This window comes from Delphinus delphis, chromosome 16 (genome assembly GCF_949987515.2).
Source record: "Delphinus delphis chromosome 16, mDelDel1.2, whole genome shotgun sequence".
Classification (NCBI taxonomy): Eukaryota; Metazoa; Chordata; class Mammalia; order Artiodactyla; family Delphinidae; genus Delphinus; species Delphinus delphis.
Genome location: NC_082698.1, coordinates 45,719,904 through 45,744,789, shown reverse-complemented (window position 1 = coordinate 45,744,789; position 24,886 = coordinate 45,719,904). Strand labels below are relative to the sequence as shown.

The following is a 24,886-nucleotide window of genomic DNA, read 5'->3' as shown; positions in this document are numbered from 1 at the left end:
AAAGGTGGTCCTGATGAAATTATATTTTATCAATTCTAAAAAGCATATTTTTCACGTATTAAGTTTCTGAAACTAGGACATATCTCACATAGTCAAAGGTATCTAGCCATTGCTATTGGTCTGCATTAAAGCTGAATTTTTCCAGAGAAGATATGCATCTGCTTCTACCATCATCTGGGGCCACCACCAACCTGAAATCAGTCTGAATTAAATCTTCCGTTGCAGGCTTCTATGGATCACACTGGTAATATGACTTCAGACCTCAGACTTGTGGCTTGTGGTTCAAATTCTCAGGGAAGATTTTTTGGGCGCCCTCTCTACCTAGGTTGACACTTGCAGTTTCTTTGTTGTCCCCTTTCTGCATGGCCAAGTTAATTTCTCACTTATTCTTAGACTAAGGGTACAGACCTCTGGTATACCAGCTTTGTAAGAGCTATCTCCTACAACTCCCCATCCTGAGTGTTTTTTCCTTTGTAGTGGTACCTAACATAATGAAACTTCTTACCATATATCATGTCCTAGAGTTGATGAAATATGGTACTTTAAATAGGTTTCTATAGTTTCTATTCAGTAGACTCTAGAACATTCTATAGAAAGTAATTATTAAATTGAAAACCTCTTTTATTCTATTTAGTATTTCCTCCTTAAGCCTGTAGCTTTATATCCTAAAAACCTATAGTATGTCTTACTATATTTCTACAAAGAACCAAATTACCATGTACAGTGAAAAAGTCAGAAAATAAAACGTCTAATTACAATTTATTTTTTCAGCCTAATTCCCAATACTTATGATGATTTAGGGACTTCCCTGGTGGTCCAGTGGTTAAGACTCTGTGCTCCCGATGCAGGGGCCCAGTGTTCGATGCTGGTCAGGGAACTAGATCCCGCATGCTGCAACTAAAGATCCTGCATGCCACAACTAAAGATCTCACATGCCACAACCAAAGATCCTGCATGCCATAACCAAAGATCCCACGTGCTGCAACTAAAGACCCAGAGCAGCCAAATAAATAAATAAATATTAAAAAAAAATAGTATGATGAAAAAATAAATAAATAAAAAATATGTATGATGATTTATAAATTTCTAGTTGAAAAAACAAAATTTTAGCTTTTTCTCTCAAAGTGTTTAAAATCCTAAAATTTGGAAAGGCAAGCTGGCTTTTAGAGCAGACATGCAGGATTTGACTTCAGGGACACAAAAGTAAACCCTGAATTACTTAGAAACAGTAATGGAATTCATTCTATTTAGATTTAGAATAGCAAAATATATACTCATCTTTCTAACAAATTAGTACAAATTCTAATTAGGTTTCATGTCTCATAAGCCCCAGTGAGCATTCTCTTTCCTTACTATTTCATTCAGTACAGAGCACAAAACAAAAAATGATAAGCTAAGAAATAACTCCCTGCATGCTGCAACAAAGATCCACGTGCCACAACTAAGACCTGACGCAGCCAAATAAACAAAAACAAACAAAAAAAACAAAACAGGAAAAAAAAATAACCCTCTATCAAAAGAAGCCTATGAATTTTCCCCTTAAATTATCAAAATCCTGATTATTGATTTCTTTCCCCCAAATTTGTACAATGTCCAATAGCAATACATTCAAAAGGAAAAGAATGCCAAGTACACTAGGATGTGAGATTACTTACTAAGGGAAGGATATGAGAAAAATGACCTTAAAATAATTCAGTGATGTATTTTAAGACAATCCCACAATTTGGACAACCAGAACTGAAAAGAACTCATTTCACTTGACCTGTTCTACTTAGCAAAAGCAAACTTTTGAGATGTTCTGGCTTCCTTTATAATTACTTTGCAGGAAAGGCTACCCATGATAATAGCTAACATTTATTAAGCATGTAACTTCTGATTTAGTATTTACAACTACCCAATGAGGTAAGTTATCATTATTCTTTTATTTTACAGATGAAGGAACTGAGGCTTAGAGATGTTAAGAAACTTGTCTGTGGGTCTGTGATCACCCAGTTCCTAGGATAAGGGTGGCAACACCCATCTAATATTAGCTGGTCACTACCAGCATTGGCTAGACATTTACCACTACTGCCTCAGGTGCTATGATTAGCCTCTGGGAAAAGAAGATGGCTGAGGTCCAACAGAGGAAGAAAGACATGTAAACTCTAAGTACAAACACTGTTTTATAAGAACTCTACAAAGGGCTGAAGGAGGCACAAAAGAGAGGGATGGGTAGGAAGGCAATGAATTGGTTAACCTCTGCAAATAAACTAATTGTAATAGTCAATGTTTCTTTAAATAAAGAATATCTAAAATGTATCTCCCAGTCAATATACTTTCTTTTGAAAGTATTTACTATTTTTATTCATGAACATCCATTAGCGTATGTTACGCTAGTCTAATTTCAGAGTATATAAAACCCATACACATTCATAGCACACATTTACATATACACAAAACAAATGCATAAAATCTAGATATTGAATTATTATTGTTTTAATGTGGTTTGGGGAGGAAAGTGTACTTTAAACACAAAATGTTTTTGACCTGTCTGAACTGTCCCCCTCAGTGACAAAAATTACGGTAAGAATGAAAGGAATGTACTTTTCTCTGTGACTCTTCTAAAGTAGCAGAAGAGTGTTTTAAGCTTCTCTGGTTTCCTTGATGAACGTCCTTCAAACAACCTGAAAGAGATGGAAAATAAAAGAGGGTAAGGATGCTTCTAAATGCCTTAATGATTCATAGAAAACTAAATCTATACTGCTACCAAGTAATAAAAGAAGTAATTCTTCCAGAAGGCAATTCTGTAACGACAGAAAACTGGGAAACTGTTTGGATTCAAACAGAATCTGAAGAGGACTGAGACCAACTAGAACCAGGCTTCTTCAAAGTTGTTCATGTCAGATGGCACTCTCTAACAACCACGTTCCTCCAGTCTATCTTTCTGTGGGGCACCATCCGGTCCCCCAAAGTCAATTAGGCCAGTGAGTTAATGCTTGATCATGGCAAATACTATATATAATTCATAATATTACCAGGTAGTTAAATGATTGAACGAAAATGGTATCTGAAAAAAAATCCACATGACTGTTTGGGGGTGGGGTGCAGCTAGGATAACAACAAGCAGGTATGACAAGATACTGGCGGACTGACCAATCCTTGGTGATTAAACACATATACCCTTCGTATGGTAACCAAAACAATGCCTACCCTAGGTCATCCAGTTTCCAGCAACCTGGACTTGCACTACTTAATTTAGTTTTCTTTGAAATGACATGGCATTGTTATTGGTAACACATAATGCAATTTATCCTGAGGAAAGAAAAGTAAGGCTTTGAAAGCATATGACCTCAGTAAGTAGTTCACCAAAAGATTTCTAACACAAAAGCATGCTTTCAGGCACAAGATCTAGCTTTACAAAGGTATTTAAAAATTGCAAACAAATTCTATGGCTATAAACGATGAAGTATTAGTCATCTGCTTCTAGTCATATACTCTTGCTCTAAAACCAGAAACCCTTCAAGTAAAAGTCCACTTTAATAAGTGCCGAAATGGGTAAAATTTTTCATGATTAGAAAAACAAGCTTATGTAACTATGCAGAGAGGGAAAAGTTAATTCTATGAGAAAATCCTATTGAGCAAATGAAATGAATTAGGAAAAGGGAAGGAAATGTAGATTTCAAATGATCCTGTTTCCAATGATCTGAAATTCTTTATTCAGGGTCAATTTCTGAGAAAACAATTTACATGAATACTTATTTCCTGAAAAGAACGCTAAATGTCAGAAAGCATTTTAACGAAATCTGAAATCTAATTAATGTTTAAAAGTAGTTTGAGTGCCTGTGTGAAAATTTTTTCTCATCTAAAAGACTGTATTTTCTAAAATGTTTATAACAAATACTCTTAAAATCCAGCTGCCTGCTGAAAGAAAATCTTTGCAAACACAGGTTTCAGTTCAGTTTCTTCTGCAAAATGTCAGCCAGAATAGAGCTTGTTTAAATCAAAATGACAGTCAAAATGAAGAAGCCACTTGGCAGTTTAATTAAACATCCTGTATCAAATAAATATGATTTACCGAATGAATACCTTGGGATCCATTGCAAAATCCCTTTCCAGGTTTACTTCTTAGTAGAGGGAATCAGGATAAATACAAAGGCAGCTATCACCTTTTTTTAGAGATGAACTGATGTACTTACTATACAACTCAATTAAGGGGAAAAAGCTCCTCTTCGTAGAGCTGTTGCATAATGAGTGAAAATGGCTATTGCCCTTAAGAAATAATTCCCCCAAATGTAAAAAGCATCCCTAGCTTCAGCATGTGATCATTTATTTATAAAATCACACAAAAGTTAACATATTTAATAACCATGATGGCAAATTATTAACCTTAGGAGACTCTTGGGACTGCATATTTATTACCTTAGCAATATGGACTTTCCTGGAAAGATTATATGTCTGTTATTATCACCCACTACAAATGAGCACTACTGTTTATTTTACAGGTCCAAATCTTATAGGTACAAATCAAGCAGAATCTCAATGCATTCTCTTTCTTCATTGCTCCAAGTCTAATTTCAAATCACTATGCAACCAAATACGCTTTCCATCTTCCTGATGGAGAAGTGTGTGTGGGGTGGCGTCTGGGACACAACAGGGAGGTAGAAAATAAGGCAAGATGAAGCAGGTTTAAAATCTTTGCATCAATTCTCAGATTTCGCTTTGTAAAATTTTAAAGTACCACGAATAGCCACCTAAATAAAATGAGTTATTCTGGTATGGAAGCAAGTGAAAATAACATAAAAACACACGCAATCTGCATGAGAGAAAGCCACAAGAGTGATGTACTATCTGAAGGACAGCGTTTGGGGTGGTGGCAGGGGGAGGGGTGGTGGTAGGGGGAGGGGTGGTGGTGATGGGGAGATAGACAAAGGGACTGAGGACAGAGCCCGAGAAAGGAAGAGACAGAAAGATGGGGCTGACAAGACAGAGAGAAGAGAAAGAGACAGAAGTTGGGTTGAAGACAGAAGAGGGTATGAGAGACAGAAACTTGCAGAGAAAGACACGCAGAGAGACACACAGAAAAAGACAGAGACTCAGAGAGAATGAGACCTTCTCATAATAATCAAGCACCATCCCAGTTTTTTTTTAACTTCTCAACACCATTTTTTGTTGTTGTTGTTAATTTAGATTTTCAAGTCCTGGGTTTTTTTTTTTTTTTTTGCTGTGCTGCACGTGATGTGGGATCTGTTTCAAGACCATGGATCGAACCCGCACCCCCTGCAGTAGAAGCATGGAGTCTTAACCACTGGACTGCCAGGGAAATCCCTGGATCCCTGGGTATGTATATTTGAAGGCATATTTTGAGTCAGCAGGCGTGCATGTAAACATGCACATAAACTAGGCCATAATAACCCCTCCACACGTAGGGAAGACATTTTAGCATTTAACCAAATGATAATTACAGATTATTAAAGAAAATAAACAGAAAAAGCCAGTTAGGCAACCTCACTCTTGTTCTAAACAAAACTTTTATTTTCAAGGGAATAAGTCAATCAAGGGTCAGCTACTTATTAACTGGTGTTTTTCTTTCCATACATATAAAGAGAAACATAGTTTAATAAAATCTTTCCCTGAATGGAATATTGATAACATTACTAGAATTGGATTCTAGACACACACATACTCCCGTGTGATTTCAAGTTAAGGATTAATCCTATTAGTATACAGTAAATCAAACCTAAAGCACTATAACCTCCACTTTAAAGTGGAAGCAAATGATAATCCGGAACCCAGCCAGAAAGTCATTCTTGGCTTTTCTGTGAAGCACTGTGCCATATGGCCCTGACAGCATTTTCAATCCACGGAAGAGACAGATGTAAAAGCCTCCTGGGCTGACCACTGTTGCAACCCACAATTAATCTCTGACCATCAGTTTCTAAGCAATCTCAGAAGCATCGATGCTAATCACATTGGAAGCCTTTATAAGAATGTTTAGACCCTGAAAGGCAAGCAGGGGAAAAGGTCAGGGGAATTTAACATAACTAAGCAGGGCTGGAAGAACACAAGGATAAATAAAAAAGGGAAGACCTATTCAATTTATTGACATCAGCTTGCCACCACAAACTCTTACTATTTTTCTTATTCAATCAACTGGCTAGCCTTTGGAGACTAAATACACTCACACACACACACAACTCCTAACTGGCAGAAACTATAATCATAAACAGCAATTATGCAAAAAAGAAAACATGACAACAACAAAATGCTCCATAATCTGCTTACCAAATGGCTCATCAAATTAGGTAGTTCATCTTTCATAAGCCACACGAAAAAGGGAAACTACTGGTTGTTTTTCATTTCTGGAGTGCACGCAGAGCATTTCGCTCTTGAGAGGAAGTGAGACATAACAAAACAGCAATGAGTTTGAACAGAAGACAGTGTTCAAGTCCCACTTCTGCTACAAGTCATTTACTCTCCCTGAACCTATTAGTATAGAAGCTTCCCAACTAGAAACTTCCAGAGATAGAAAATCAAAGTGAGCTGCCAATAGACAGCATCAATGATCGCGAATAGTTGCGGTTGTTGGCTGTTTTCGGGTTATGAAAACACATTCATCTCACTGAGAGACAAGTGCAGACATCCTGACTGTTGAGGATTCCCTAAAACAACTGTGGAAACTACCACAGGTTTCACCTGCCTTAATTAATTTTCAGTTCTGGTGACCAAAAGAACATCCATCAGCCAGGAAGACAAGAGCATGCCTGGTTTCAAATCTTCAACAGACCTACCTACTTAAACTCTTATTTGGTAAAAATGCTACCGGGATACTGCAAGCTTAAATCCCTCATGGTCATTCTGGACTGGAAATAATTCTTAACAGATCAAGAATTATTTCTAGGGATAATTCTAATTTCTGACTACCTATGATGTAAAAAACTATTAATCTGATTCATTCAAAAAGAGGCTATAGGGCTTCCCTGGTGGTGCAGGGGTTAAGAATCCGCCTGCCAACACAGCAGACATGGGTTCGAACCCTGGTCCAGGAAGATCCCACATGCCACGGAACAACTAAGCCCGTGCTCCACAACTACTGAGCCTGTGCTCTAGAGCCCGTAAGCCACAACTACTGAGCCCATGTGCCACAACTACTGAAGCCCATGTGCCTAGAGCCCATGCTGTGCAACAAGAGAAGCCACCGCAATGAGAAGCCTGCTCACCGCAACAAAGAATAGCCCCCGCTTGCCCCAGAGAACCAGAGAAAAAGCCTGCGCAAAGCAACAAAGACCCAACACAGCCAAAAATAGATAAATAAACAAAATTATTTATTTTTTTTAAAAGAGCCCACTGATATGATGCACCGAAAAGGACACAACATCAGTTCTCTGCTATTTCTGTCAAAAATTCAGTGACCTCACTCCATTTGTGAAAAAAATGTCAGTCAAACCCGACTGAAGAACATACTACAAAATAACTGAGGAGTAGTCTTCAAAAGTGTCAGTCATGAAAGAAAAGGAAAAATGAAATAACAGGGTAGAGGAGACTTAGAAAACTACAGTAGTCCCCCCTTACCTGTAGGAAATCCAAGACTCCCCAGTGGCTGCCTGAAACCTTGGACAATATGGAACCCTATGTATACTATGTTTTTCCCTACAGATATATACCTAATGATAAAGTTTAATTTATAAATTAGGCATAGTAAGACATTAACAATAACTATAATAAAGTAGAACAATTATACTAATATACTGTAATACAAGTTATGTGAATGTGGTCTTTAGCTTTCAAAATATCCTATTGTACATATTTAATGCCTTTTCCATCTTAACTAAGCACTTATCACACACATTGGCCATAACTTGTGCAGTTTGAGGTGTAACAGCAAAACTACCATAAATTTCTTTTTCCTTCTTCTTAATTCCATGGACAGAAGCACTTTACAGCTTTTCTTTGTCATATCCCAACTGCCATCATCACTACTCCTCTGCTTGGGGTCCATTATTAAGTAAAATAAGGGTTACTTGAACACAAGCACTGCGATGCCTCAATAGCTGATCTGATAACCAAGTCAGGCTACTAAGTGACTAACAGGTGGGATACACTGGACAAAGGGATGATTCATGTCCTGGATGGGAAGCAGTGGGACGGTACAAGATTCCATCATGCTACTCAGAATGGTGTGCAATTTAAAACTTACGAATTGTTTGGAATTTTCCATTTAATATTTTCAGACTGTGGTTGACTGTAGGTAACTGAAACCATGGAAAGCGAGCCACAGATAAGAAGGGACTACTGTAGGGACTTCCCTGGTGGTGTAGTGGATAAGACTCCACGCTCCCAGTGCAGTGGGCCCAAGTTCAATCCCTGGTCAGGGAACTAGATCCCACATGCATGCCACAACTAAGAGTATGCATGCCACAACTAAGGAGCCCATATGCCACAACTAAGGAGACCATGTGCTGCAACTAAGGCGCCCGCCTGCTGCAACTAACACCCCACACAACCAAATAAATAAATAAATATAAAACTTTTTAAAAATAAATTAAATAAATGGTCTTTTAAAAAAAAGAGGGGACTACTGTAAACACAGTGTGGGATACTGGATCAGAAAAATACAGTACAAAAACTTTTGGAGGGCTTCCCTGGTGGCACAGTGGTTGAGAGTCCGCCTGCCGATGCAGGGGACATGGGTTCGTGCCCCGGTCCAGGAAGATCCCACATGCCGCGGATCGGCTAGGCCTGTGAGCCATGGCCGCTGAGCCTGCACGTCCGGAGCCTGTGCTCTGCAACGGGAGAGGCCACAACAGTGAGAGGCCTGCCTACCGCAAAAAACAAAACAAAACAAAAAAACCCAAAAAACTCTTGGAATTCAAATAAGGTCTGTAGTTCAGTTAACAGTATTATACCAATGTTGATTTCCTGGTTTTGATAACTTTACTATGGTTACAAAGTATGGTTACATAGTAATATTAACATAAGGGGAAGTTAAGGAGAGTTGTATTTGAGATCTCTCAGTACTATTACTGCAACTTTTTTACACACCTAAAATTCATTAGAAATAAAGTTTTTAACGAGATAACATTAAAAAGGTAAACTAAAATAAGTGGCATTACCACACCAATCAACTTTGAACACAAAAACAAAACAGCAAACAGAACTCTGTCAACTTTGAGCAAAGTCACGTGACTTTGTTCCATCACTACATCTCCTTCTCTGTACCCTGTCCACACTGCCCCACCCCTCAGAGGCAGGAGATGGGGATTAGAGGGAGGTAATGGAGGAGGACATTACACACAGTCTACTGGGAAAGAGGAGCATATACTGGAACAATTTTCTGAAGGCCCGCTCCTGACATTAGGGGGAAAAAACCTCACATTTTACTCACAGATCCCATAAAGACAATTCTCAGGTGAAAAACAGAGATAGGGGGTGGAGGGGGGGGTTGGAGGGAGGAAAAAAACAATAATCATTTGCCAAGAAGATTTTACAATGTTTTTGTGTAAATGATGGAGAAAGTAATAATGTGGGAAAATGGTTAGAATCTAAAACTTTATCAACCTTCACAACACATTACTTTAATCAAATAAGTTAAACATTATTTTGTCTTCCTTTTAAAAAATATTAGATTAATAAATTAATCATGTCTATAAAAAGTCAAAGTCAACTTTCACTTTTGCTTTTTGTCTTAAGAACTGTATTTTCAAGTCTCATAAGACAGTCAGTCTCATGACTCTAAACTCACACTTTACAGAAAGGAGTACTCGTACTCACTCCAGCTTTAACATTATTTCAGCATACAAAGAATATAATGTACAACAAATGTTCTGTGACTAAATAATCACACGGAACAGGCATAAGGAATTCAGGGCACTTAGAGGAGGAGGACAACCTGACAGAGTGGAAAGAACATGTGCGTTGGAGTAAGACAGACCTGAGACTAAACTTTAGCTCTGTGACTTACTGGCTCCTGGACCCAAAGCAAGTTTTGTTAACCATGAACTTTAATTATCTTGCCTGCAAAATAGCAAAAATATCACTTAACTCACTGTATTGTAAAGATTAAATTAGATAATTGTACATAAAATGTTTGGCAAATCACTCAATGCCAACCCTCCATTTTAATGTTAAAAAGGGGTTCGCTGAAAACATACCGATTGAAGTTAATATCTGGATAACTAGAATACTCCGATTTCATCTTAGCATTGCGCCGTGGAAATGTGCAGAAGAAAGCATTAGCTAAAAGACTAGCAATCTGTTCCTGTGACATTGTGATGGAATGATTCATCTTCTGTTTCAGGAGCGGTATTGGCTGATAGAGGAAACACAAATACAGACAAGAAGAGCAATAATTAGTTTAGCAATTTCAAAAGCAGAGGCACCAAATTGCATTTGCTAAATTAAGGTAGGAATAATTTCAGGCCACTCTTGAATCCTTAAATCAGCAATACTGTTGAAGTCAAGAGCAGTTCATCAAGGATGATTGGGAAAATGTACTTGTTTGACAAAGTGCAGATTTCTAATCAATAATAATGACAGTGAAGAGAACACAAAACATTACTTGTATTAATGAAAAACGAGATTCCTTTAGCAAGTAAGAAATAAAAACACATGACACATGTAATGAAAAATTAAAACAAAGGATGGAACAGAATAATGTAATGTTGAGTTTAGCTACTACTGCATATGCTAAATTTTGTTCTCACTTATATTAAAGATTATTGGACAGAGCAATTTTTCTATTCAGTCCTAAAGAAAATGAACTAAGGAAAATAATTCAATAAATAAGTCTTTTCCTTCTAATTTTGAATCACACTTCTCATTGACAATTTATAAGACCCAAATCTAATTTTATTAAAGCAATTAATGGAACATGTGTACACAGACTTATTTATGTATAACCTGTAAGAATATAGGCATTTCCTACATAATCATTTCAAGTCAAGGAAGATGCAGGACATTTCTCCCTCAAGTTTTTTACATCTGAAATGTCTTCAAGTTATACCAAACCCAAACTGACTAACCTTTTATTTTTAGTATATTCCACAGGACCTGAGTATTGCGTTCAGTGAGTTTTATTCTGTTTTAAATGTTTAAACTGTATGTTTTTAAAGTCATGCTGGGAAAGCCAAAGACCAACTGCCAATTTACATCAGTTGTTAAGCTTCAAAATGCTCCAACATAGTATTTAGGGACGCTTTTCCTATTCCATTTAATAAGTCAGAACTAAGAATCCTGGATATCTACTTTAATTCAAAACAGTATGCATAGAGAACTGTCCTGATCACATCTCAGGAATCGACACTCAAAACGAAACTGAGGAAAGGCAGGCAAGACAAATCAACTATAACAATTAGCTTTTCTCTAACAGAAAACATACATCATTGCTAGAATAAGAGTTTGCTAGAAAAAGAAAATGCTAAACTTGCAGTTCAACTATTTGCCTTGGGAAAATACAAAAGTAAACAAACAGGAAATATCAAGAATTTATTTTCATTAGGGTATCCAAAATTCTCTCCTTTTAGGCCTTAGCAAACACCAGTTCTAAGAAAGAAGCAATAGAGAGCTCATATTGATCTTCATTTTCCTTCCTATACATTTATTTACAGCCCAGCCATGAGTTTAGAAAAGGTGACAAAGTATCAATGGCTTAAAGCACACTGTTCCTTGGTTTTAGTAAGAAATGAGTTTTTAACTACCATTTACCAGGTTATCCACAAAAATGATTTTAGGCTTAATGGACTTAAAACACAAACATTTCTTGTTTCCCAAATAACTAAATAAATATAATTTAAAATATAATAAGTTATTTGTTCTCCTGGTGAGGAGAAATGCCTGAAAGCTAATACTTGGGGAAAACTAGAGGATGTAAATCTTATCATCAAGCACTCAGCTAGGTAAAATAAGACACTGGTTAATATGAATGAAGACCTCTCATCAGAAAGAGAAATTAAGGAAACAATCCCATTCACCCTTGCAACAAAAAGAATAAAATACCTAGGAATAAACCTACCTAAGGAGGTAAAAGACCTGTACTCAGGAAACTATAAGACACTGATGAAAGAAATCGAAGATGACACAAACAGATGGAGAGATATACCATGTTCTTATATTAGAAGAATCAATATTGTGAAAATGACCATACTGAAAGCAATCTACAGATTCAATGCAATCCCTATCAAATAACCAATGACAATTTTTACAGAACCTGAACAAAAAAATCTTAAAATTTGTATGGAGACACAAAAGACCCCTAATAGCCAAAGCAATCTTGAGGGAAAAATACAGAGCTGGAGGAATAAGACTCACTGACTTCAGACTACACTTTACAAAGCTACAGTAATCAAGACAATATGGTACTGGCACAAAAACAGAAATATAGATCAATGGAACAGGACAGAAAGCCCAGAGGTAAACCCACGCACCTATGGTCAACTAATCTATGACAAAGGAGGCAAGGATATACAATGGAGAAAAGAGGGTCTCTTCAATAAGTGGTGCTGGGAAAACTGGACAGCTACATGTAAAAGAATGAAATTAGAACACTCCCTAACACCATACACAAAAATAAACTCAAAATGGATTCCAGACCTAAATGTAAGACCGGACACTATAAAACTCTCAGAGGAAAACATTGGAAGAACACTCCTTGACATAAATCACAGCAAGATCTTTTTGGACCCACCTCCTAGAGTAATGGAAATAAAAACAAAAATAAACAAATGGGACCTAATGAAACTTCAAAGCTTTTGCACAGCAAAGGAAACCATAAACAAGACCAAAAGACAACCCTCAGAATGGGAGAAAATATTTGCAAATGAATCAATGGACAAAGGATTAATCTCCAAAATATATAAACAGCTCACGCAGTTCAATATTAAAGAAACAAACAACCCAATCCAAAAATGGGCAGAAGACCTAAACAGACATTTCTCCAAAGAAGACATACAGACGGCCAAGAAGCACATGAAAAGCTGCTCAACATCACTAATTATTAGAGAAATGCAAATCAAAACTACAACGAGGTATCATCTCACACCAGTTAAAATGGGCATCATCAGAAGATCCACAAACAACAAATGCTAGAGAGGATGTGGAGAAAAGGGAACCCTCTTGCACTGTTGGTGGGAATGTAAACTGATACAGCCACTATGGAGAACAGTATGGAGGTTCCTCAAAAAACTAAAAATAGAATTACCATATGATCCAGCAATCCCACTACTGGGCATATACCCAAAGAAAACCATAATTCAAAAAGACACATGCACCCCAATGTTCATTGCAGCACTACTTACAATAGCCAGGTAATGGAAGCAACCTAAATGCCCATCGACAGACAAATGGATAAAGAAGTTGTGGTACATATATACAATGGAATATTAATCAGCCATAAAAAGGAACGAAATTGAGTCATTTGTTGAGACGTGGATGGATCTAAAGACTGTCCCACAAAGTGAAGTAAGTCAGAAAGAGAAAAACAAATATTGTATATTAACGCATGTATGTGGAACCTAGAAAAATGGTACAGATGAACCGGTTTGCAGGGCAGAAGTTCAGACACAGATGTAGAGAACAAACGTATGGACACCAAGGGGGGAAAACTGCGGTGGAATGGGGATGGTGGTGTGCTAAATTGGGCAATTGGGATTGACATGTATACACTGATGTATGTAAAATTGATGACTAATAAGAACCTGCAGTATAAAAAAACAAACAAATAAAACAACTAATACTAAACTTTCTTTGGGTTATTTGTATGGAAATATGTTAATATAAATGTTTCAGACATTACATGAAATTTCTAAAAATCTTGTATGTTCTGGTATAATGTTATAAGTCATAATTCTAGTTATTACTTTAAAATGTATATCTCAGAAATAACTATACTTCCTTGTCAATTGCATTATTATGAACTTTCATCAAATCTTTAACCATGGTCATTTTTAAGTCTTTTGTCATTTACAGACAGTTCTGGGTGTACTCTGATGCTTTTGCAAAAATGTTCCTATAAAAGGGTTTCATCTTCAAGGAATTCATGGAAAAGACTCTGACAAGTACAGGTTTCTGGTAACTGACTATACTGCTGAACTGAATGAATAAGCATTTTCAGAACTCTAATGGAAAACTGATGAATTCATAAAAGTGCTAACAAAAGATCAAGATGAAAAAAATTAATTACATGGGACTGAGTGAACTGATGAGGATGATTACAATTTTTGTGACCTTCTGTTTGAATAATAATTAAAAAAATCCCACAAGGAAGGACTCAGAGGCAAAAAATATACAAATCAATTTTCACTGCAATGTAAAGGAGCTGTTACATTGGGGGAAAAAAAAAAGTGATGCTGGGAAAACTGGACAGCTACATGTAAAAGAATGAAATTAGAACACTCCCTAACATCATACACAAAAATAAACTGAAAATGGATTAAAGACCTAAATGTAAGACTGGACACTAAAACTTTTAGACGAAAACATAGGAAGAACACTCTTTGACATAAATCACAGCAAGATCTTTTTTGACCCACCTCGTAGAGTAATGGAAATAAAAACAAAAATAAACATAATAATGAAATGAAAAATAAAAGCTTTTGCACAGCAAAGGAAATTATAAACAAGACGAAAAGACAAGTCTCAGAATGGGAGAAAATATGTGCAAACAAATCAATGGACAAAGGATTAATCTCTAAAATATATAAACAGCTCATGCAGCTCAATATTAAAAAAACAAACAACCCAATCCAAAAATGGGAAGAAGATCTAAATAGACATTTCTCCAAAGAAGACATACAGACGGCCAAGAAGCACATGAAAAGCTGCTCAACATCACTAATTATTAGAGAAATACAAATCAAAACTACAATGAGGTATCACCTCACACCAGTTAGAATGGGCATCATCAGAAGATCCACAAACAACAAATGCTGGAGAGGATGTGGAGAAAAGGGAACCCTCTTGCACTGCTGGTGGGAATGTAAACTGATACAGCCACTATGGAGAACAGTATGGAGGTTCCTTAAAAACTAAAAATAGAATTACCATATGGCCCAGCAATCCCACTACTGGGCATATACCCTGAGAAAACCATAATTCAAAATGACACATGCACCCCAATGTTCATTGCAGCACTATTTACAATAGCCAGGTCATGGAAGCAACCTAAATGCCCGTCGACAGATGAATGGATAAGAAGATGTGGTAAATATATACAGTGGAATATTAGCCATACAAAGGAACGAAATTGGGTCATCTGTAGAGATGTGGATGGACCTAGAGACTGTCATACAGAGTAAATCAGAAAGAGGAAAACAAATATCGTATATTAACGCATATACGTGGAATCTAGAAAAATGGCACAGAGGAACTGGTTTGCAAGGCAGAAATAGAGACACAGATGTAGTGAACAAACGTATGGACACCTGGGGGGAAAGGAGTGGGAGGGTAGGATCAATTGGGAGATTGGGATTAACATATATACACTAATATGTATAAAACAGATAACTAATAAGGACCTGCTGTATAAAAAATTAAGTAATTTAAAAAAGCATGAATGAAGATCTTTCAAAAAGTTCATGTCCAAAATTTGTTTCCTTTAATTTAATTTTTATAAATCTAAAATTTACCTTTTAGATTTGGCCTAGAGAACATTAATATGATAAATCATTAAATAACAACATATGCAATTTAACTTGCCAAAGATATATTTTGATAACAAATTGAAATGTTAACTTTCACAGCAGAGATTTACCTTTTAGTCGAGGACAGAGGACAAAATTAAAATGTTCTCCCATTAGTACACTAATGGAAGGACATAGTTGTTTTAAGCCAGGAAAAAGAGATGGGAGCTGCAAATCTGATTTTGGTTCCACTCACTGACTTGTTATAGATTACAAACTTGGGTGCTTTTGAATGCATATCTCATTAAGTACAATAGGGAAACCTTCTCTCTAAAGCATGAAGGGAAGAGAAGAGGAGAAAGTGATTCCTATCTAAAGGCTATATTTGGTTAATTATGAACTACAGTGAATTTAAAAAGCATTTAATTAAGCACTATGTTAGACCTGGGGACACAAAGATGATCCCCCTTCAGGGAGAATATAATCTAGGGGAGGAGACATATAAAAACATAAATTACAAAATAATGTGCTAATAATAATAAGTATGATTCGAGTGCTACAGGAGTGATAAACTTTGGCTGGGAGACGTAGGAAAGGCTTCACAAGGGGCAGAACCTAAGAGGTAGTGAGAAATTTTACTACATAAGGAAAAAAGCAAGGAGAAAAAGAGAAAAGAATGAACATGAAACATAAGCAAGCAAATAACTTCCAACATAAACAACAAGAAGTTGAGTTTTAAAATATATTTTCTCTGCCCAATAGAAAAACTTATTTCAGACACAATGAATTAATGAGGTGAAATTAGAGTTACCTAAAATTGGAAATATCACAGTATAATGCTAACAAACATGGCACACAGAAAAACATTCAGTGGTTCTCAACATTTGGACTCAGGCATTCGGACATGGCTTTTGGTTGCCCCAATGACTATGCTTGTGTTTTTTGTGCCGTTCCAATGATACACTGCAATGTGTGGGACCATCCTACACATTCAGAGATTGCTCTGCCCAAAATGTCCCTAGGGCCCCTGTGGATCAACAGTGTTAGCAGAAACCTGGCTAGCATCCATGTAGCCAGGGGGCTGGCCCTAGAAATAAATGAGAGGCGATTCAAGCTACTGTTGCGAGAAACACAGGAAAAGAATTATGAAGAACAAACCAACAGCCTCTTATAATTACATCTACAAATTCTTTGATACTCTCCCCCCTTGACAGGCAGAGTCTAATTATCCTCTCCTTGAGTATGAGCTAGATTTATTGACTAAATTCTAATGCAGAGAAAAAATAGTGAAAGCGATAGTGTGTGCCTTCAGAAACGAGGTCAAAAAGGCACTGCCTCTTCCTGCCTCTCTCCTTTGGGTGGCTTTTTCTGGGGAACTTAGCAACCATGTCACGAGGATACCCAATCAGCCTACAGAGAGCCCCACAGCAAGGAACTAAGGCCTTCTGCCAGCAGTCATGTGAGTGAGCCAGCTGAGAGGTAGCTCCTCCAGCTTCAGTCAAACCTTCAGATGACTGCAGCCCTGCCCAATACCCTGACTGAAACACAAGAGAGATCCCGAGCCAGTACCAGTCAGCTAAGCTGCTCCCAAATTCCCAACAGAAACTGCGATAATAAAAGTTTCCTGTTTTAAACCACTAAATTTTGAGGTAGTTTGTTATGTAGCAATAAATAATACACTCCCACACAAAACAAAATAATACCAGATTCTTTCTTTTATTTTTAAAAGTTAAGAATGTATCATGAACTCATTTGTTATACAATACACTACTTTGGGAGAGAGGGGAGGAAGGAGTAGGTATTAAGCCATTTTGAAGATAAAATTTTCTAAATCCATTAGTATGCTTTGAAATAATGACTATCCTTTTTTGAAAGTCAGAGATTATTTTTTAAAAAAAGAAAAAGAAGTATGAGCAAACATCAACACTGTAAACTGAAGCTCAGAAATTGAATGCTGCATTTTTAATGTCCACTCGCAGTGTTCTCTGTAGCCTCTAACCTTTTCCTTAGTATAGCAAAATCATCATACTCTGGCAAAAAACTGTTTCCCATCTCTCTGTTTGACCTTGACAATTAGAGTTTAAACGAAATTCAACTGTGAGTCTCAAGAAAGCTACTGAGGAAGAAGTTATTTCCACCAACCTGGGTGCAAATATTTGGCAGACAGAGTGCAATTTTCACCATATCAGGCAAAATGGACTGGTATAAGTGTTGAGCTTCTGCTTCTTCTAGTACCTGAAAACCAATAAAATGTTATCAGTGAATAATAACCAATGAACAAATATCTGTTATTAAATTACATATGTGCTTTATATAGGATCCCATAAGAAGGCATATTATCAGCATCATTGAACACATGCACAAGTACACCAACAGGTGCAGTAAGGAACTTACAAATTCATTTCCAAATGTATGTAATTCACCTAAATGCCCTCTGAAAATGAATCGAGTATCCCAAATATGAAATATCTATCATATCACATTCACAACTAAATAAATGCTTGCATATGAAAAACAGTACCTTCTGACCTCGGTTACATCAACTAAAAACTATTAGACCACAAAGAACTCTCTCAGAAGCCCTCAAGCTTCTACAGTCAGTAATTTAAAGAAATCACCATAAAAGCCACCCTAATCGTTTCAGAGCATATTATATGTGTCAAATCTAACCTACTGGGTAGTAAACAATGAAGTTCCAGGTGACTTACAATTTCCTTTTCTAGGCACCTTTAGGAAGTTAAAACCACGATTCCCATATCATAATTTGAAGTACAAGAAAGATGACATTCATGGCCTATTTCTGTCTTTTGTAATTTCCCATCTCTTCAATGCTTTAGAAATTACTTTAGGCCATTTAATCCAACTTCTCTCTAAACATCAGAGTATTTCTTTTAAAATACTGAAAATGAAAACACTCTTAATCTAGGGATTCTATATATACAGTCAGGATTAAAGTAAATCATGTATCTATCTGAAATCACATCTGAACTAGATAGATGAGGTCTCAGTTATAATCCAGTCTGATCCTGTCATTATTAAAGAGAAAAGAAAACTGAAGCCAAGGAGGTTACCTGATTATCCTAGACTGAAAATGTCAATTAGCAACTAAATCAGAACTAGAACCCAAGTATTCTGGCCTATATTCCACAGCTCTCCCCACTTCTCTATGTAACAAATGTTTGGGATTGATGAGGATACAGACTCTTTACAAATATCTATAGATTCCCTTTGCTATCAGGAGCTAAGCTGAAATAAAGGAATATTCATTTGTCTATCTACAGCTGGACACAGTATGTGTATAAATAGAAAAAGTAGCAAAGATAATTTACATTCACTCTGGTTTTACAAGAAAATTCTAACAGGGCTTCCCTGGTGGCGCAGTGGTTGAGAGTCTGCCTGCCGATGCAGGGGACACGGGTTCGTGCCCCGGTCCGGGGAAGATCCCACATGCCGCGGAGCGGCTAGGGCCGTGAGCCATGGCCGCTGAGCCTGCGCATCCGGAGCCTGTGCTCCGCAATGGGAGAGGCCACAACAGTGAAAGGTCCGCGTACCGCAAAAAAAAAAAAAAGTTCTAACACTAAGAATTTTCTTTATACCAAAGCTCTAAAATCCAAACCTATGCCCACCTCCCTCTTTAAATTAGGAAAATGGGAAAATTGATATTCAGAATGAACAGAAAGATATTTGCAATTCAGAGAGTGTAGGATCCAATTAATCATAGGTATATAAAAAACAAGTAAGAATACAATTATTAATTCTAGGGAAAACAAAAAGTTGTACAAGAGTAGAAAAGGAATCAGATCTCAGATATGAACAGTGTTTTTACCATCCTACTAAAAAACCAGAATACTGATCTAATTGAAATGAATATGATATCTATAGTGGAAAAGTGGGGAAACATAAATAAGGCTGTTAATGGTGACAGGGTTAAGTAAACAACAGCTAAATCCTAATCTTCTATAATGGGAAGTTAACACACTAAAAAAATAAATAAAGGCTAAAAGGTTCAAAGCCTCTTCATTATAAGCCTCTTTAATGCTAATAAAAAGAAAAACTAAATTAAAAAAAATCATACATAGAAGGCATTCTATTTTAGAATTTTATTGTATATATTAAAGATACTTGCTTTCCTGTACCTGAAAATGCATAAAACATATTAATGTATTAAGATATTCAAATTCTTCTTATTCATAATTTATCTTTTTGTTTTTTAAAACATTTTATTTTGAAGTAATTATAGATTCACAGAAAGCTGCAAAAATAATATATGGAGGTCCGGTTTACCCCTCACCAAGTTTCCCTTAAAGGTTACATTTCAGATTAACTGTAACACAATATCAAAACCAGGTAATTAATATTGGTACAGTATGTGTGTATTGTTCTATGCTATTTTATCACGTGTACATTTGTGTAACCAAAATCAAGATGCAGAAGTGTTCCACTATAACAAAAGTCTCCTTTGTGCTACTAATTTATAGTCACACCCTCCTTCCAACCATCCCTAAGCCCTAGAAAGCACCAATCTGCTTTCCATCTCTGTAATTCTGTTGTGTTATACAAATGGAATCATATGGTGTGTGTCCTTTTAAGATAGACTTTTTTTCACCCAGTGTAACGTCCTTGAGATCTATTCAAGTTCATGCATGTATCAACAGTTAATTCCTAATGCTGAGTAGTATTCCATAGTATGAATATACCACAGTTTGTTTAACCATTTACCTACTGAGGGGCATTTTGGTTGTTTCAAGTTTTTGGCTATTACAAACAAGGCTGCCTTTTACTTTCAACCTGCCTATACTGTTATGTCTGAAATAATTTCTTGCAAGCAGCATATAATGTGTCAGGTTTTTTTAATCTACTCTGTAAATCATTGTCTTTTAATTGGTGAACTTTGACATTTACATTTAATCATTGATAAATTAGAACATTTTAATTTTCTCTTTCTTTTACCTGTTTTCTTTTCCTTCATTCCTATGGGTTACTTGAACATATTTTAGAATTCCATTTTTATTTATCTAAAGTATATTTGAACACATCTCTTTGAACAGATTTTTTTAAAATTGGCTGCTCTAGGCATTCGTTATATATAACTTATCACTGTTTCCTGGTGTCAACATTTCACATGTTGCAGTAAAGTATAGAAACTTTACCTTTAAGGCTCTTTACCCACCCCCATTATAATTTTCTTTAATATTTCTCCACATACATTGAGAACATTTGATAGTGTTATAATGTTTGAAAATAGTGAAACAGAAAATGTCAAACACTATTTAGAATACTCAGGAAGAAAAGTCTACTATATTTTTACTCTTTCTACTGTTCTTTCTTCTCTCCTGGTGTTCCAAGATTCCATTTTATCATTTCCTTTCTGTTTCAAGAAATTCCTTCAGACATTCTTTTAGGATAGATCTATTAATGACAAATTCTCTTCCTTTCCTTCATCTGAGAATGTCACCGTTTCTCCTACAGTCCTGAAGGATATTTTCAATGGATATACACTTCTCTGTTGAAAGTTCTTTTCTCTTACTCCTTCAAAAATATTATGTCACTTCTTTCTGGCTTTCATATTTTCTGATGAGAAATCCAACAACATTCAAACTGTTTTTCCCCTATAGGCAATGTGTTATTTCTTTCTGGATGCTTTCAAAATTTTTTTCTTTGCCTTTAGTTTGAGGAAGTTTGACTATGATATGTCTTGGCATGGATTTCTTTGGGTTTATCCTGTAAGAGGTTTGCTCAGCTTCTTGATGTTTTCTGTCAAATCTGGGAAATTTTCAGCTATTATTTCTAGTTTTCAGCCACTATTTTTTGTTGTTGAGTATTTTTTTATCCCTGCCCCTTTTCTCCTCTCCCTCCAGTACTAAAAAGGCATGACTGTTAAATATTTTTTAATAGTTCCATAGGTCCCTACACTTTTTTTAATAAATTTTAATGTTTCTTGAATGTAATGTTTGCTTGTTTGACCAGTAGTACAACCAGTATAGGAAATTTAGGAATTTAATTCAGATTTTCAAGCCAATATAAACCCCAAAATTATATATACTAGACCATTATGCTATTATTATTTTCTACATTATGAGAAAATCTGAAAGGAAATATATAGTCACTTTTAGACCAAAATTATTAAACCATTCTAACTTTTCTGAGTCACCTCAGAAAAAAAATGACATAAAAGTCTATTTCTTTCTGTTGTTCAGATGGATTCCTTTGTTCTTTTTCAAGTTTTCCAATTCTTTCCTCTGTCACCCCCACTCCCCATTGAGCCCATGCATTGCATTAAAAAAAAAATCAGGTATTATATTTTTCATTTCTAAAATTTCCATTTGGTTCTTCTTTATAGCTTCTATTTCTTTGCTGGGACTGTCTATTTTTCATTTGTTTCAAGGAGCTGTAATTGCTTATTGAAGCCTTTTTATGATGGCTGCTTTAAAGCCCTTGTTAGATAATTCTAACATCTGTGTTATCTCAGGGTTGGTATCTGTTGATTGTCTTCACATTTCAGTTGAGATTTTCCTGGTTCTTCGTGGAGCGATTTTTTTATTGAAACCTGGATTTTATGTTATGAGACTTTGGATCTTATTTAAATCTTGTTTTAGCAGGTCTTCTGGGACACAGGAAGGGAGAGCCACCTCATTACTACCAGTCAGGAGTGAAAATTCTACTGCCCTTGTTGACTCCCAGGGCAGGGAGGGGGAAAGGCATCTTGATACCTTTGGGTTGGGGGGTGGGGGGGCGGATGCAGAGGGTGAAAGTTCAGGCTCCCCACCAGGCCTCTGCTGATACCACCCAGGTGCCATATTTTTCCAACAGCCCCACAGACCCTAGCTGGTCAGTCTTTTCTCCACCTTTCAGAGTCTTCTTATTCTTTTATAGTGTCCTGGGTTTTCAGCTGTATTTAGTAGAGGGATAAGGAGAAGTGTCTTTCCAAACATTTTTAACCTAAAGACATTTAACCTTAAGTGTCTAAATAGGCTGACAGCTTCTTCTCCTTTGGGTACCTGTCCTTGTCTTTTAAAACTGACATACGAGTAGCTGCTGCCATGCTTTGCTGACCATCACAAGCTTTAAAATATCACTTATTTATCTCATGAAGCATTATTGCACTGGACTTCTGTCAACACTTCAGACCTATGTCTAATGTTGCTTTGAAAACACAAAAGGGAAGATAAAAAATGTCATTTGAGAACATAGCCAACCCAACTACCATTTGAGATGGAATGCATAATTTAAAAAACTAGTATAATCTTATGCCCTCTCATATATTATTAGCATCTTTAAGCAAATCTTACCTTTTACAAATTATTATTTACTATTTATTAATCTGCACAATTTATTAATCTATACAATGCAAACCAAGACATTAGTATTAAAAAGTTTTTAAAATGTAAATCACTGCTTAACTTCAAGGGAAGAAGAGCCTTAAATAATAAATATTTATTTATAATATATCATATATTATATTATTTATAACAATGATGATGATTATAAGGAAATTAAGCATTTATATGATGATTAAATTCTCCCTGCCCTCTATTGGAGGGTCTGCATAATTATATATGGCAAGTCTTTGTGTGTGTGCATGTGTGTACCTTCTTTTATTCTCATCCCAAAAGTTGATTATGTATGTGTTTCACTCAGAACTGATACAAAGATTTTCAAAATTATAATGCTATTTTACCCATTTCCTCTCTTTAGACTATAGAGTTGTTCATCCATTCAACTAACCAGTAAATTTAAGTATCTATTATATGCCAGACACTGTGCCAGGACTGACAACAGAACTGTAAACAATAACAGACATGATCACTGACCTCATGAATCTCAAAGCAGAAAGTCCTATGCTCTTTCTGTGATCCCCTCAATATATCAGCCTTCACCTTGAAGGATAGTAATTATTGCAATTTCATCACAGTGGTCATGGAGAAGTTATCATTCTTCCTTAGCAGATGGAAGCATTAACAAACTACTAAAATAGAGCAACTTAATTTGTCAAATGTCAAAACATGATGAATGATTTAAATATCTAGAAGCTTACATATAGAAAAGAGATTTGTACTTATTTCTTCTTTCTTAGAATGCTTGATCAACTAAAACTAAATCTGTGAACTGTGCTCTAATACTAAGGGCATATTCATGCGTGACTAAGTACAGTGCCTGGCACACAGACAGTACTAAATAAATAATACTACTGAACTTTGAATGGGGAAGTGAAATCTGTAGCCGGTAAAATCAGAAAACTAGTGATATTTTAGTGAAGGAGAATATTTCCATAGATCTACTTCTTCAAAGAGTTCATAGGAAACAGCTTTTTAATCAGTCACAAATCAACAAATATAATAAACACCTCAAGTCACTCCATGTTATCTATTGATGCAAACCTAGGTAGATCCTAGTAAAAATTTTTAAAGTTACTAATACTCTTTTTTAATAAAAAATTTCAAAAAAGTTTATACAAAAGGTCTAGAACAATAAATTTTATGAAATAATTTTTTAACATAAAACATGTATCATCCCAATATCTAAATAGACATGGTGAAAAACCTCATAGTCCTATGATCCTAAAGTTAATATAACCATTTAAGTGTTTGTTACCCTTAGGTATTTGTTTTCCTTCTCACACAGAAAAAAATTACTTAAAATCACGTTACTCTAACAATTCTGTATAATTTTTTCATTAGACAAAAGAATTTTCCACTTTGCTGTGTAGTCTTCATAAACATCACTAGCAACAAAATGTTTTTTTAAAAAGTCATGTATTTTCACTGTAGCAAATTAACATAAACAAAAAGAAAATAAATACCACCCACAAACCCACTATCAATATATATACTGCTAACATTTTGGCATATATCCTTCCAGTCTGTATTTTGTTTTCATTTACATAGTGGACATTTTCCCGTGTAAATAAATATAATCCTATATCACCATTTTCAGTAGCTGAGTATTATTAACAATTTGGACACACCATACCTTATTTCCCTATCTAATTCTGTTATGATAGATTTACAGGTTGTTGCCAATTTTCCACTCTTGAAATTACCATTGCAATGAATATCCTTGTACATACATCTTTCTGCAACTATTTGAATATCTCTATAAGTGAAAATGCTATATCAAAAAGCATAGGCTTTTTTTTTTTTTAAAGGTTTTTAATATATGCTGTCTAATCACCTTCCAGAAAGGTTCCATCAATTTATATTCTGGTGCTGTATATGAAAGTACTCAACTCCATACCTTACTAATACTGTGAATTCTCGTATTCTTGTTTTATTCACAATCTGATAGACTAAATTGAC

At 35.8% G+C, this 24,886-nt stretch overlaps 1 protein-coding gene across 2 annotated transcripts in view; it reads right to left on the bottom strand.

The window, feature by feature from the left end:
- PARG (poly(ADP-ribose) glycohydrolase) overlaps nt 1-24,886 on the bottom strand; it is a 116,413-nt gene that overhangs the window by 48,395 nt on the left and 43,132 nt on the right. For both annotated transcript variants that reach the window (XM_060034647.1, XM_060034646.1), the window contains exons 8-10: nt 17,733-17,825; nt 10,128-10,285; nt 2,584-2,663 (exon numbers count right to left, since the gene is read on the bottom strand). In XM_060034647.1, the coding sequence (XP_059890630.1) occupies nt 2,584-2,663; nt 10,128-10,285; nt 17,733-17,825 (331 nt within the window). The remainder of the gene's footprint in view (nt 1-2,583; nt 2,664-10,127; nt 10,286-17,732; nt 17,826-24,886) is intronic.